At 39.6% G+C, this 17,192-nt stretch overlaps 1 protein-coding gene across 5 annotated transcripts in view; it reads right to left on the reverse strand.

The window, feature by feature from the left end:
• The window catches only part of LOC121899980 (cAMP-specific 3',5'-cyclic phosphodiesterase 4D-like), a 117,835-nt gene that overhangs the window by 21,755 nt on the left and 78,888 nt on the right, over positions 1 to 17,192 (reverse strand). For all 5 annotated transcript variants that reach the window (XM_042415796.1, XM_042415798.1, XM_042415797.1 and 2 more), the window contains one exon: positions 325 to 516. In XM_042415796.1, coding sequence (XP_042271730.1) covers positions 325 to 516 — 192 coding nt within the window. The remainder of the gene's footprint in view (positions 1 to 324; positions 517 to 17,192) is intronic.

Consider the following 17,192-nt stretch of genomic DNA (forward strand, 5'->3'; position numbering starts at 1 on the left):
AAGAAGGCATAAAATTAAACATCCATGTTTCATTACCAAATTAGATCCACAATGCGACAGAATTCCTCATTTATGCTTCAGTATAATTGGGCTGAACAACAATAAGCATTTTCAGAATATATAATATAACAAATACATTTATTTTTCAGTGTGGAGGTTCACTACTGATGAAAGACTGGTCTCCAGCACCTAGTGTGGATCCAAATAAGTAAATTAATTATTTAACATCTTAAATACACACAAAAATAATGGTTTTATTATTTTAAATGCGTCATCAGTAACGTGGCGTTGAAATGATACAGATAACATCTTTAAAGTACTCACAGGTCGCTGGCAGTGGACGAGTTGCGGGACATGGTTTTGGGCGAAAGGTCGAAGTCTGAGTCAGAGCGGTAGAGGAAGGACTCGCGGCGCTGACTGTGAGGGAAGTTGGCCTGAAGTACCAGACCAGAACCCGGGCTAGTCTGAGAGTCCAGTGGACTGCGACCCACTGACAGGCCATTCTCCACATCAAAACTACAGAGAGAGAGAGAGAAAGAGAGAAGAAGAAATACATAAATACCATTTTGTTTCACTTCATTATTTGTTTTGTTTCATTATCTCAAAAACTGGAGATGTGATTCAGAGGTTTGGAACCAGGTTTATCTGCTAATACAACTACTGATTTTAACATAACTACTACTATTACAACCTTTGCTGATCTTAATACTACTATCACGACCACTGCTGCTGTTACTACTGCCACTTACTTCTATTACTGCTCTTGTTGAAAATACTACTACTGCAACTGCCACCAATAATTCTTGACTAAATATTATAAAAATGTTACATGTGTTTTACCAAAAGCAGCCATCAAGTTAATAAAGAAATCAAAACAAGTACAAAAAGCAGAGCACAAGAAAAAACCTGAGTACAATAAAAAAACAACATAACAAGTAATATAAGAAAACTGTAAAATGTAAAAATACCCTTTAATGATAGAGATCAAGAATGCAACACTGACTGGAGTCATTTAGACAAAGAAAACATTTCAAAGAAACTCTTATAAGAAGTATTTTGCAATATCTTCAGTTCAAATAAAACATGTACGTGTAATAATCAGCATCTCATCAAAACCCTCAAAACAAAACATCCTAAACCGCGTCACCGACACGATCACAATGAGGTCGGTGACGACAGACACGAAGCAGATAAAATCATAAAGTCACACAAGAACAGGATGTGTATAAATATTCATGTTGCATAGTTCAGCAAGTTCTAGCTGGTAGCAGGATTAACATTTTCTAACCTGGTCGTCTTTTAAAACAGGTGACCTTGTGATTACTCGCTTTTCACAACCAAACACACACACACACACATCTTTCCCTCTGTTATCTCCGTATGACGTCAACGCTGACTTCATGCATTTTACGTCAGTAGAGCTACTTACCCATAAAAACCTCCCCTCAAACCCCCCATCACTGCTACCACATTTAAAGGCGACCTTTTATAAAAACAAAGGTCTCTATTTACTGTATATAATGCATATGATATACGCTTTTAAACAAATGAGTCGAGTGAAAGCCATTCGCCTTTTTGCCAGCTGGATTCAGTCCAACTCCTGTAACCGCACCGTATCACAGCTAGACTCGACCCTGATTCAGCCCCTCTTAAAGTCCTTCCAATCAGGATGAGGTCAGTCTGCAGGGTCTGAATTACAGGGTTCAGTTGTACCAACAGTGAGTCTTCACATCCATTCAATAAATTTCCTTTTTTTCCCCCTTTTGAACCAAACTATATGTTTGTGTAACCACAGAAGAGCAAACAGATAAAACTACAGAGGGACGACAGAGAAGGGTTGGGGGGGGGGGATGGAGAAGAACTTGACTTTGAGCTCTAGACAGCGGGGGCGGTGACACGGTAGTAGAGGAAGTTAATCCTCATGCACTTTTTCCAGCCTCACCACCTTCCACATGCCTTCAGTGGGGGTGTGCCTTGCTCAAGGACACTCTGACACTCGTTGATCAGGGAGCAGAGTGCACTGTTTATCCCCCTGATGAGAAAAATTGAAACTAGCGACCTTCTATGACGTAAATTCTGCAAGTCTCCTACGTTATAAAAAATAACGAATCCTCCTACTACTGATGATTATGAGTGGCAATTTCAAGGGAATTTTTTGTGTATTTTTATCAACTAGGTTCATTCTCATCTTTGTTATGCCGCTCCTCTCTTCTCCGGTCATAACAATAGAAAACAGAGCGAGCCAGCAGAGCAATTTAAGGTTGCTTCTGTGTCTATTTTTAGCTCAACCTGCCTGCAGCGCTCCAGCAATAGCAGTGTCTGATAAATGAAAGATGGCTATTATGCAATCGATGCTGAATGAAACAGGCCCAATTCACAGAAGCAGAGAGAGAGAGAGAGACAGTCAGAGAGATGAGGAGGATGAGGAGGAGGGAGGAGGGGGGGTCGTTCAGGAAGGCTGTATCCAGCACTGTGATGTGGTTCGCCATCTCGCACCTGATTGGTGTGACGAGGCAGAGAGGGGCTGGGCTGCAGCAGGGCTTACCTCAATGATGACACCCCAACTGCCACCACCACCACCACACCTCACCCAACCTTATTTTACACCCCCCCGCCTCCCCCCGGCTCAGTGTAGTCGGCCGTGACGAGGCTCCATCAGAGGAGACCAGTGACGTCAGACGCTATAAATAGATCTGCCTGCCAGGAAAGAGGGGAACTGAGAGACTTGTGAGGGAGCTTACGTCGACACCCCCGTCTCCCCCAAGGCAGGGTGCAGATGATTTCTCCTCTTCCTCACGGTTACATATATGAGGGATTTTCACTGGTGAGATGCTAAATTGTTTTAAGGACGACTCCTAGTAAAAAAGCGAAGTCTTCAAACACACCTTGCAGCATTTTCCTTTGAACTTTTATTCAGCTGATGCTCTCTGTGAGCAGTTAGGTTGCTCAAATGTGTTGCTCAAGGACATTTTGACAGTCTACTTGGCCTCTGCCAAGATCGAACAGATGGTCTATGCTGGTGCTGAGTTCATTCAAGCAAATCATTCCATTTTGTGACGTGTGAGCGATAAATATTGTCAGTCGTGAATTTGAACTGTTTTTCAGATTCAAAGTCAGTCGGGTTATTTTTTTTATGGATCTGCCATGTCAGTAGTTTTAATACATTTTTCTCTTTTAACTTGTGTTTCCTACAGATTTTCCTCTCATAAGTGTGGAAAAAAACCTAGACCATAAGAGGACGATACATCTCTCCATTAAAGCACAGATTTATGAAATTCATTTTGGTGTTAGCAGTTTTTTTTAAGGCAAAGTCACCTTACAGTCCTATTCAGTGGTTCACTCAGGATCTATTACTGTCTTTACAAAAATGTAATCGAACAATAAAATTAGATTTTCAAGGCTCACACATCAGAGATGAATGGCCCTAACAGGAAAACATTAATATTTATTTTTCAAATCAACTCTCTATATTAAATTCTGCCTGCTATTTAAGGATGCAATGATTAATACAAATAGAGATGACTGAACAACAGACCACTATACATAAATTATGAAGTAATGCCACTAATGGTTGTGGAAAAATGTTCATGTATTTAGAGTTATCTTTATGCTTTTCATTGCAGAACAAGATTCATAATGTTTTGCATTCCACAGACTGAAAATCACGACTGAACTTGAGCTTTTCAGCAGTTGTAGGTTACTGGTGCATCCTGCTGGTCAACGGAAACAGTAGGGAGACGGCTCCCACTATTGAGGGAAACAAGGTATTGCAACAACTGTCACTGTTGCATCTGTCCTGTGTTAATACAGCAGACAATTATGTGTTTAAAACAAAATTATCAAATTTGTTTGATAGACAAGATAATGCATCTCACGCTCAACTGATTACAGACATTTCCTGTAAACACAGGATGTCATAGAATCAGTCCACCTTAACGAGGCCCCCAAGGCTCAAATCTAGTCTTTTATCTATCCTGATCTATCTGTACTGAGTCTAGATCTAGTTGAGATATAATTTAGTTCACATCTGGTACCAGAACTGGACTCATACGCATTTTGAATTTGTAATCGGCTCTTTTTCAATCCTTCCCGTCCTTGTTCCCAATTCGGTTGGTCTGTAAACCAGCTGGAGCAATGAATATGCAAAATACGATGGACGATTGGATGATGAATGTTGTAAAAGTTGTGTGTGGTTTTATTTCCTCTCAATACTGGTAAAACTGACAAAACTGCTAAAAATGGACGACAAACGCACAGCAAAATATGGCTCGTTGATCGTCCACTAGGCTTCTGCTGCAGTGTTAAAGAATTAACATAAAGAGTATGAAGAAAACTGTCAGAACAAATAAAAGTTAATCTCTACTGACAAAAAACAGTCTACATGAATGTGCGCCCTGTTCGGAAGTATAAGGTAAAGTTTAGTTGGGCCTAACCAGTCCGTGTTTTTCAATCTCTAGAAAAACCCCAGTAACTATTCAGACCATCATGAAACTGTAAAATTGCCGAAACCAAACTAAACAACTACTTCTACCACTAAATTGTTCTTTCTGTTACTATTAATACTAGTGTCACCTGCACAACTGGCATTGCTTGTTAAGCAAATGCTTCTGCAACTTGTTACTACAGGCATCCTCCCTTCAAACAGACAGACAGACAGACAGACAGACAGGCTGGCAGGCTGGCGTCTTGTTCAGTTACAGCATACATAACACGTTGACCTTGGTCTGTCTCCTGCCTCCAGCATTGTTCTCCATTTCTCTGACGTAAATGACAGCTCCCTTTTCTCTCTTTAACTCTGTTTTACTTAACTTTTCTCACACACACACACATAAACGTCCCTTAACACCCACATCCTAACCTCTGCTTTTGTTCCCAGGATGTTTAGTTTGCACCTCATCAACATATCTTCCCTCCTTTTTCTTGAAACCAAATACAAGCCTGCAGTTTAAACGTGGTAATCAAGAAAGTTTCCATTTGATCATTGCTTAGTGTTGAGATTGAACTGGGATTACAGTTATTGCTGAGGTGACTGTTTTTCTACATTTTTCCAAGGCATCACCCATATTTGGAAACAAATCAGCTTCATCAGACTCTTCATTTTGATTTAAAATGTTAGTGAATTGATTTACAGCCACAACATAGTGCAGTTTTTCAACAAGAGACACTATGTTCATTTAAAACAGTCACTGGAGGGATGCTTTTCATTTGAGTTACTGTGTGTTCACTTTTGTGTTAGAGCCGCCTTCATTTGCTTGATGCAGCGATATTTTAAGTCATTCTTAGAAAGGCTTTTTGGGGTAAGTCTTGGGGCAAAAAGTTAAAACCTCATGATGGGAAATGCCAAGCATGACCAGTTCCAGTTGGTGTGTGTGTGTGTGTGTACGCTTGTGTGTGGTGTGCTCATGGGAACCAGGGCCGAAGGATTTAAGCAACTTACTGTTGTGTATGTGAAAGTGATACAGAAAATAACAGTCAAGGCCAGATGTTATTTGATTGGGAGATGACACAGGCCCAGAGTCAAAGGTCGACCCACACACATACACACACATGCTCCCTCCTGTTTTCTTTCCTCGTAGCGTGGGAATTGGCCGAGGGGCCTCAAACATCACACCAGGAAGGAGGCGAGAGGTGAGGAGGAGAGGAGGAAAACAGACCAGGGAACACTTTATGAATATGTGTGTGTGTGTGTGTGTGTGTGTGTGTGTGCATGTGTGTGTGTGTGACAGACGAGAAAAGATCTTCAATTAACTAATGATTTTAAATGAATGAAATGAGCTAAAAACAGCATAAAGGCTTTGCTAAATAGCTTTTGAAGGCAATATCATTGTGTGTGTGTGTGTGTGTGTGTGTGTGTGTGTGTGTGGGGGAGTGAGAGAGTTCAGGGAGTAAAGAAGGTTTGTTTGCTTTACACCTCAAGCCTATTGTATATTTGATCTGAAAGCAGCAGAAAAAATACCCCACTTCCCCCCCATACAGCACCATGCCAAACAGATCTTTCCTTTCACTGTCACAGTGTGGTTTGAGCGCTGTGTGTATGTGTGTGTGTGTGTGTGTTTGTATGTGTGTGTGTGTGTGTGTGTTTACGTCTTCATGACTGCACACAGAGAGGAGATGTTGGGCAGCAGTGTGGGAGAGGAACCAGCACAATAGTTATTCATCTGTGTGTATCAAGTTTCAGACTTTATCACAGACACAATCTCTTCTATTAAAAGATCTTTCCATTGTTTTGTAACTTAATACATTTACTCGGTGCTGATGAAATACATGCACACGATTAACAGGCCTTTTTGTTATTTCACATCAGCAACATGTTTCCTGAAGAGCTGATTGATCAATACCAAACTGTCCAGGTCCAACTGTTATTTCACACCTCACAGTCTTAAAATCACCATAAATGTTAAGATACAAATGAGCAAGACACATTTAGGAATCAGCGGCTCGACTGGACAAAAAGTGAATGAATGTATGGAATACAGTGCAGAGCTTCACTGGATAAACAAAGAAGACTAGACGAGCTGAGTTCAGCCTGAAACAGTGTAGAAATAATACATAAAATACACTTCATAGAAGCTGTTAGATACAACAAATAACTAGCAAGAATTCAAGCCGTCACAGAGGCTCAAAGACGTAGATAATGTGACTGATAATCTACCTCAGAAACTGAAAAAAACACTCCACTAAGTTCCGGTGGGAAAACAGAAGAAAACGACTAAAAGCTGCTCTTCTCACCGTACTGCATCAAAGGAAATTTGTTACGCATGCTTGACTCTAAGTCTGCATTTCTCACCTTGAACAGAAAAAGCAAGTTCTCAGCACTATTGTGGCGATGCAAAACTCGTGTATTGTACACGTTGTATTTGCAGTGATTTCGTTATTTTTGTTATGATTAAATTGGGTCTAGAATTTCTGCCGTGCTGGATGCTTTTTTCACTCTGGACGCTGTGACATTTCCTGCAACCAGCACCCTGAAGAATTATGCATTTGTTTAGGAGATATCAGATTCTTTTGAATTATCATGCAGCCGCTGTTGTAACAGCTGGTTTCTGTTAATGAAGCGGTGTCTTTGGTACATTTCACGTCACACCTTGGGTCAGTTCTCATAGCACTGGTTGAATTTCTGTTTTTTTATTATTTATAGTAAAGAGCAGAGAAGTTTACAGCATCATCTTCATATTTTTTTTTAAAACTACTTCCACTGTTGTATACAAAAATCCTGGACTGAAACCGAGTGCCACACCTCCATGAAGAACCAGCTGCTCTTTCCATCCACCTGACCAGCCACTGTGGATCGCTGTCAAAACACAGCAAAACACTCCTCGTCCAACACCAACATCTGATCTCAGAGCAGCTCATGTCTCTCTAAATATAGCTTAGGGGAGGAGAAGATCCCGTCAAGTCAAGCCAGCTGCTGTGTTTATTATTTTTCTGTGTGACCTTTGACCTACAGGCGGAGGAAGGACTCTTGCCTTTGAAAACAGCGGACCTCTGTTTTGATTTGCCATAAGAGGAGAGACAGAGAGAGAGAGAAAGAGAGAAAGCAAGAAACAAGGGGTGGGGGGCTAAACTATTACAGGCCTTGATCCACATCAGATACTGTCTGCAACCTGAATAAACATTATTACATGTTGAATATTGTGGAAAAGTCATTTGAAACTACTAAACTAAAGTACTTGTGCAACTATTCACCACAAGTCATGTCCAGGCATCTGTAAGTTACAGTTTAACATCTCTTTTTGTCAAATACACTACTGTAATACTATAAATGAGACAAACTGCAAACGTTTCAATTAGGGCTGCAACTAACATTAATGATGTTGATTATATTTTCATTATGTGTGTAGAATTATGTTAATACTTTTAGAATTACTAATTTTGAAAAAAAAAGGTTTTAAAAAGCCAAACACATGTTCCCAAAGCTCAAGTTATGTCTTTACATTGCTCATTCTGTCCGACCAGCGGACCAAAACCCCCAAAAATTAAATTAAAAATGATACAAAAGAGAAATCAACAGCAAATCCTCACATTTGACACATTGGAACTACAATATATGTCATTTTTACTTAATCAAAATTGTTGTTGATTAATTTTCTGTATATGGACTAATCGATTATCAACTGATTGTTTCCTTATTATCTGTTCATATATTAATAGTTTTTGGACTAATGCTTCATTAGCAGCCGTAACACTGAGTGGTCATTTACTGTATGTTGCTGTCTGAGTGTTTTACTTCAAGCAATGATTTCCTACATTTCCCAGAATACCTTTTGACAGCTGAGAGTACAGCAAAAACTTTCTGCCTTTAATTTTAATATGAGTGTTCCTGGCTGAGAAACAGTAAGTCAACTCTAAGTAGCCTTGCTGCCTTGGATTCTGGTCTGTTTTATGTCCAGGTGTACACGCTGGTCTCTGTGTCTCTGAAGGATTTCTGTTTGTATGAATGTTGAAGCTTAGTGCAAAAAGTCTAAAAAGAAACCTTTGATCTTAGTTTGTGAAAAACAAACAGGCAAACCTGACATTTGCCATTTTTTTGTGATACAGTGATAAATTATATTTGCTCTTTTGTTCTCCTCTGACAGGAAGTGCAGAGGCTGGCAATAATTCAACGTAAAGCTCAGAGATATTTTATCAGGTTATGTGTTCGCTGTCTTGGATATTTGAACTGTTTTACTGCGGTTAAAGGACAGACTACTAATGACAAAAACCTGTAAAAAAAGGTGGCCTTTTTAGCAGAGTGGTCCTTAAAATATAAATGTGATTGATGTAGTGCTGAAGTGGTTAAATTTTTGGAGTGCAGGACGCCTCAAAGGTTGATTCACTCCTCCGGACGGGTATTGATCGTGGAGTCTATGGGCAGTGATTACCTCTGTCCTTCCAGCCGGGGCAAAAATCCATACAGTGGCTGATCAGCATTAACATCATTACAAACTGGTTAGGAGGGTAACACACTGGGCCAGAACCACCCAGAACCACACACACACACACACACACACACACAGGCAGTTTGTGATTACAGCCCCAGCAGTAGAGATCTAGATTTGGCTCCAGCATCGACCTGAAAATCGAACAAACTTACATCACACTGGTGCGCAACTGGACAGGCAAGTTCAGGCCACACACGCACACACACACACACACACACACACAAACACACAGTCTGTCTTTGCCCAGCAACAGGCCATGCTGAGTGTTCCTCTAATCATGTTCATATGGCACTAATTGGCGCCTTTCGGTATACAGTGATTGAGTCCGGCGGTGAGGCAAGATTGTGCCACTTCCTCCTCCAATTAGCTGAGGGCAACCCAGGAGCAGCCAATCACACTGCTCATCAGCGGGACACGACAAGATGGAGATATCGGGGAAGAGAAAGTCTTTTTCTGCCTTTTTTGTCTTAATTGTTTTAAGGTGCTTAGTTCATATAAAGCACTCAGAATCTTATTTATTATTATCATTAACGACAATAAGAGGAGGAGGTTACATTACCCAATGAAAACTGAAAAAGTAAAATCTAATTTGTATCTATATCTTACATATTTGACTTAACAATGTATACATATTGTTTAGCATGCACAATATCAGGTGTCCTATCCGTAAAATTACACTTGAGATACTTTTTTTTTTTCTTTTCCAAATTTAGTTTAGCAAAACACGATTTTTTTCTGTGTTCATATTTTAATTTTTGGCATTACTGTTCTAATCTCTGCACAAACTTAATACTCTAATAATAATCTTTGAAGCACTCACATACAAACACTGCATCTTCTCTGTCCAGGTGTGTCTTTGTCATCTCTCAAAACAAATTAAAGTTGTATAAAGTCCCGTCCAACCCCTGGTCTTTCCCTACCTGGCATCCTGCTGTGTGGGCGCAGCCCTGAAGTCTGTGTAGGTGAGGTTCACCTGTGACAAACTGCGCAGGAGCAGGATGCATGCGGATGCCTTATTTCCTCATTCACTTGTATTGTGTAAAAAGTCCATCAAAAACACTATTGTCTAATCCTGCTACACCGTTATGGAACAGAGGCTCTTTGTAAAGTGTTCATCTGTCCCTCAGTTGATCATCATCATCATCCCTGGAGCCACAGAGAAGTCAGAATAACACTCAGTCCAGTATTCTAGCAGTGATATTCTACACAAGTACACACACAGTCACACAAACACAGTCACACTTGTCTGCTGACGTCAGTTGTGGTTTCATGGTTGTCACTGCAATGCCGATCGACCAGCTCGCAGGCCTGCAATTATTCCCGGCCCAGTGCTCTGCTCACTGCAGTTCTGTTTTTCCACCAAATAAGAGAGTAGAGCACAAAGGATGCTATGAAACGCGCTAAAAAGATACAAGCCGGAAACCAGCTGGCTGAACTTGTGGACGCAGTGGGATTTCTGTTGAGGCGTGTTTGTTGTAGGAACGGAGCGGAGAGACTCCAAGGACTCGGAGCAGAGGCGTCCTGCGGTTCAGTGGGTTGAGGCGTCAACCATGAATTAACAACGATTTGGGGTCAAGTCCAGTGAACCGCTGCTGTCACTCCTCAACCCCACGTCACCGCTTCCTGTCACTCCTCATCTGAGGTCAAAATTGTTATTCGCAGAAGCGCAGATTCCTGTAATATGTGTTTGTTGTGAATCATTTAATGACGCTGACCTGTTAGATTAAAATAATAACAATGTCAGTGAGCTGTTTATACAGAAATTATTAATCTTTCTAGAAAAATGTATACAATAATAAATGTTGAATGTTATTTCTTAAGATCTCTGCCGGTACACTCTAGAGACAAGGACACCCCAGAGAGGAAAAGTGGAGTGGTGTATGACATCATCATGACATCACATGCAACAGCTGTTGGGAATAGTACATCAGTAAAACAGCAAACCCTGGACAAGAGACTGAATGAACGCCAGCTTTCTGTGACCACATGACTGAAAGCCGTCACAGCATTGACTGGGAAGGGGTCAAAGGTGACGAGGCTAGGAATCAGTAGACGGCTGGAGAAAGATCAAGAAGACATCTTTGAACATAGACAGGGGCTACAATCCCTCCTCCGATATACGACCACCTGTGACACATGATGACAACTAAGCAAAGACCATCAGCTGATGAAGACCATGAAATGTGGCTGAATCATTTTGGTGGATAAATATCATTCGTGGCAGACAGATATTTTACTTTACCAGCCACAGATGAGCAACAAAGTTCATGTCTGATGATTTTTAAATCCATAGCGAGGAAATTTGAAAAAATATTTTCATTATCATTTTCCTGCCACCATACTCAGTCAAAAACGTCAAAACTCACACACATTTTCCACCTTGGAAGTAGGTGAAGTTGTGCCAGACTCTCCGTCTAGCATACTTACTCATTCAGAGCTACTCTACACGTCATCTCCCAGTGCTGAGAGAAACACTTAAATCGATGGATAAAACCCTTTTATTTTGGCAGAATATGTACTGCTCTTGAGGTTGAGTCAGTGTAATACATTAGTGTGGAGAGCTGCAGCCCCTCAACAGAACCCAACAGATACATGTCACTTAGATTTGGGATACACAAAATACACACGACATGAGATGACTGTGACATGTATAAAAATAAACTAAAGCAGACAGAGCTGCAGTCTGAAGAGGGAGAAATATATCAACACTGTCAGCACAGGTGAGTGGAGTCAAACCAGCTGCAGGAGGCCGTAATGAGAGCGCTGATACTGTCAGTGATACTCACAGCTGACTCACACTCACGACTTCGGTGCCTTGTCAGAACTGACGTGACTCTTCATTTACATTATGTTGCAACATGCTGCCAGCTTGCAGTGACCTTTGACTTTATGTAGAGTGAACTGTGCGTCACATTTTAGTGTTGACATGGGCTGAGGCCCAGAGGGCTGGCGAACCTGTTGTGACACCATCAAAGGTCAGATCTCATTGCTGAACTGGTTGGGGGGACGCGACAGACAGCACGAAAAGTCAGGCGATACCTGCATGGAAACTATACAGGTTAAACTGATATTTCATTCAGATTTTGGCCTTTTAATTGAAATATCAGATTCAGCCAGTTATGGAGGTTCTTTTGTGTCTTTATTATGCAATCAAACAGAAAAAGTCTGCAATAAAAAAATAGATTTGAGAGCAAAACTATCAACACTGTAATTAAAAGTAAAATAAAAGTGTGATTTATAAAATTTTTAACCTATTACGACATCACAGATCGTTAAACAAAAGCAATCTACATGCGCCAGTTCAAACATAACATTCTTGCCATTACTAAGACGGAAGTTATGTGTAAACACACCTCCACATTTATTTCTGTCATCTCCACTCACGCTCTGTCTTCTTCATGGACTTCAAAACTCCCTCTCGTTTACTAACTGTGGATGTTGCCAAGCCGTCACTCCGATCAAGACTGGCCAATAGAGACGCGTCTTACATCTTTAAGCGTAGGTCCCGCCCACGAGATTCAGCTCAACAGCAAGCAAAACTTTTGGATTTGTGAACAAAAGTTTTGGATTTGCATTTCAATCACAAATTTATTTTACTTGCAATAAAAGATTTTTTGATCAGTGTCGATAGTTTTGCTCTCAAACCTATTTTTTGATTGCAAACCTATTGTGCTTGATTGCATAATAAAGACATAAAATAACCTCCATAGCCACTCACTGTTGTCCAGATATGATGGAGCTTTTTGTCTGACAAGATCGACAGAATCAAACACTGCAAATGTTGATAATTTCTTATGTAAATTATTCACTTAATTATCATGTTTTTTAAAATGTATCCCATGCTGTTCCTACCTTCTGTACTCATTACTCAAACAGTAAAAGCCTTTCAGTGAAAAATATTGACCAAGGATTTATTATTAAGCAGCTTTGTTCATGTTAGTTAGGTTCTGACTTAAAAACTGGTCCAAATATAAAGAGCTGCAGTCATTTACTCCACTGTGGCCAAACCTCAGACCTCCAACACACAGTAAGCCTTAGCAACGCTGATCACCATGCCATCCTTCACCTAAAGGCACCGCCTCAGCACCATGTTTAGCCGGAGAGAAAACTCAAGCGCTGTTTCAGATACTTTTCAACCCTGACAAAAAAAAAAAATTATATCTGAAGGCCATTTTCAGAATTTTGGAAACATTATTGCTCAAATCTTATTAGATACATCAATAGAAAAGTATGATAAGAATGAGAGCAAAGATACATTTAAGGCACTGAATACAAAATTGTCAAATATTAAGATATTAAATGAAAGTACAAAATATGTGTTATCAACAAACCAACCTACTGTACCAACTGTAAAAATATAAACTGGCTCAAACTTTGCCAAAACACACAGTTAGAATTTTAAAAATCTAACTATGGCGATGAAGAAAATGTTGTTGTTAACTCTTCAGCATTGATTAGATGTTTATAAAAACACCAATTGATTAGACTCAGCGAAGGTCTGTGAAACTACTACGAATGGCGACATATTAAAGTGTCAATTCACAAGCAGCGAAGAGCACGAGGCTGCACGTACACGACACATTTCATCATGACTGTCACCAATGTGCTGAGAGCAAAACGCCTCTGACCCCAGCGATTAAATCCTGTCTGATATAAAAACAAAAAACCCCACCAGAGCTCTAATTTATTGAGTCATGTTAATCTACGTGTAGTACATCAAACACACACACAAAAAAATGTTACTAATGGACTGAAAAACGTGATTATAGCACGGGATGTGGTTGATGATGATCATCAAAATTATGTCAGTTATTCATATGAAGAAAATCTAAATAGTTTCTAAACTAAAGTATGAATAAAAATGATTGTATTTAAATATTAAAATATTACTTAACAACTTATTATGGCTGCTTATAGGGCTGTGTTACTTTGATGTTATGGTGCAGAGCAACTTTGGTGACTGCAGAATAAATATAAGTAGCGACATAATCTCTGTTATTATTATCATCAAGATTGATGAGCTGTTAGTTCCTCCTCTCACTGTGTGAGACAATATCCAGCTGACATCAGTGATCTCGACTGCGGGGTCGGGGTAAAACCTGATGAGTAAGTCTGACATCAGTCCTCATCATCATCACTGAGAATACAGATCTGCTGATGAAAAGAGCAATAATGGAAAAAACCCCAGCTGGGAGAAGAATGAAAGGTAGGAGTAGACAATATAAAATCCTCTTTCACTGTTTATGTGATTTTAAATAAATGGAAAACCAGGTGTGGTTTTGGTTAATCCAGCACATGAAAAACCTGAGAAATTGAGGTACTTTGTCACATTGCTCCAATCCAATCATATCAAAATCCAATATTGTCAAAAAAGTTAATCTCCTGGTACTTTCAACATTGTCCACAATGGTCTAATATACTCAGACATTGATAACTGCCAATAGTATCAACAGCAAGGCAAATTCTCTGATAATTGACAAATATATGTTGCCTCATGGTAAATATTGTCTTACTGGATCCACCAGTTAAAAACAACTTATGGGCTTGACACTGAATTTGATCTTAAATACTTCTTGTTAATTGAATATACTGTATATACTGATTAATCAATTTCTGTATTATGATGTTCTTTTGGACTGATCTTCACAGTGATGGTTAATCAGAACTCTTACTATATTAAACATTAACATCTGATATGGACTTAAACAGGCCTACTTGGTTGTGTTTTGTAAATATAGTGTTACAAATATGTCATTGTTTGTACTGCCTAAATAAATACAGGCCCATGGGTCCATTTCTATGTAGCTCTTACTTTGAGATTGTTGTCTTAGTTATCTGAGTATAAAGCTGGGAGTATATCCAAAAGCTATCATGTCAAAAAATGTATATGGAATGATATGTTGATGTGTTATCTTAACTTTTAATGTTCAATGACTGTGATGAACTCAGATGAACCCTTGTGACTTATTGTTGATGTCACTGAGTGTGGATTTAGAGTTGTAGCGATTAGGTGATTAATCGATAAGTCGATTATTCAAATTTTCATAACTGAATAATAATTTTGGTCACTTTTTTAAAGCAAAATACCAGAAATTAGCTGGTTTAAGCTTCTCAAATGTGATTATTTGAGGCTTATACATTATAATAAACAGAGTATCTTTTGAGTTTGGACCGTCGATCAAACAAAACAACACATTTGCAGACGACATCATGAGCTCTAAATTATAACGGGCATTTTTACCTATTTTGTGACCTTTTATAGACAAACCGATTAATTTATTAATCAAGAAAATAATCAGCAGATTAATTGATAATGAAAATAATCATTAGTTGCAGCCCTTTGTGGATTAGTACCAGGTGTGAGACGCATATATAAGGCTGTATTTGACAAGTGGTGATCGAAATGTCGGTTATGTAATTAAATCATTGGACCTTAGTGTGCGGTCATCTTCTCTTCAATATATTCCACTGCCACGACCAGCACCTAGTTTTTTTAGTGTCCACTCACCAGATAACTCTTGCTGATATACGATCTTATTGCCTTACTCTAATGACAGGACAGAATATGACAGGATGACTGCAGGGGAAACGAGGGGAAAATATAACAAGACGAGACAGGAGAGGACGAGGACGAGAAAAGACATAATATGGCACTGTGAGTAACTGAGTAGTATGAGGAAACTGAGCTGAGAAGAGACTATCAGATACATCACAAACCTTAAAGCAGGAGCTAAATATCTGCGCAGATGCACATGAACGTCTGTTTTGCCAAAACTAACTGTAAACCTCTAACTTCATGAGGTAAAACGATGACGATTGCAGCAGCATGTTTCCGTCTAGGGATTAATGGAAACTACACAGGGTGCAGGGTTAAAGGGATTTGGACGATTACAGTGTGCGCTCTACTTTTCTCCGCTGCTTTCTGACTGTTATTACACACATGTGGTTGATCCATCAGGCCTATAAATACGGTCGACTCAGCGTTCATTAGCCATCTCCCTTTGAAGGCTTTTTATTGGTGGGTTGACATTATAAAGACACTTTGATCCCCCTCCCCCGCCCAAGCAGGCTGACGTCGTCTTGACTTTCTCAAAGGCCGGCTGCAAAATTAGTCATATTTCCTTCTGTGACTCCTAAGGCAGCAGCCACTTTCAGGTATACTCGTCTGCTGAGAATAAAAAATATGTGTTTGTAGTAGTACATGAGGCTGAATGAACTATATAACTTCAGTTTTCTCATCATTGTTACTTAATCATTAATCAATATCTTTAATGTTCTCTCATAATGAAACAGTTGAAATGGCAGCTATTATCTAGTAGTAATAGTATCTGTAGGAGTAAGACTAAGGAGTACTGCAAGTAGGCTACAACTCTGATTGTGCTTCGTCTTATCGTACTAATATTATACTTTTCAGCCTTCTGACTATGTGTGCACATAAAACTTCACTCCATGAGGTCACATCACTCACTCAGCTCGAGAAAAAAGAACGATAAACATCATGAATGCAACATAAAACTGGTTGCAACCCATCCTTAACAAACACAAGACTTCCTGAATGACTATAGTATAGTGTCAGCTGAAAAACTGTGGTTAAAGCTGTGAACGAGTGCATGCATTCTGTTACGTGTGTTGAAGAGTGTGTCAAACAAGCAGAAAGATCCGACTGCAGATACGCAGTAGATGGAGGGTATTAAAGGGTGAGTGTCACAGTGGTAGTGAGAGAATAAATATTTGTGTTTTCGCTAAAAGCTTCACCAAATACACACACGGATTCAGATGATCCTGACTCAGATCTTCCTCTACAACCACATCATTCTGTCTGAGTCACCATTACACTAATAAAGCAGCACTTAACAACCAAACTCGGATGATTTGGTCAGTCTGACCTCAACTTTACCGTCTGACTGCATTATGTCTGCTGAGGAAACCTGGCAGATAGAGGGCAGCTGACTATAGATGTTATTCTGACACCCGAGATTAAAAAGACTTTGATCTGAGCTTTGTTCAATCTATTACCTGCAAGTTACTGCCTCTGACCCTTGACCGTCTTACTCGTCATTGCTTGAAATGTTGCCAATCCAGAAAATGTCGCCTCTTTGTGACCTCACTACTGTTGTAAAAATCACAACAATGAAAAGGTTTGAACTAATTCTGCAACCGGTGTTTGTGAAAATTAAACGTATCAAATATTGTAATCATAAAGAGATACAAATACAAGGTCACTATAAATGTTACATGCTGAGCAACACAGAAACATCTCTTTCAGAATAT

Source organism: Thunnus maccoyii, chromosome 7 (genome assembly GCF_910596095.1).
Source record: "Thunnus maccoyii chromosome 7, fThuMac1.1, whole genome shotgun sequence".
Taxonomy (NCBI): domain Eukaryota; kingdom Metazoa; phylum Chordata; class Actinopteri; order Scombriformes; family Scombridae; genus Thunnus; species Thunnus maccoyii.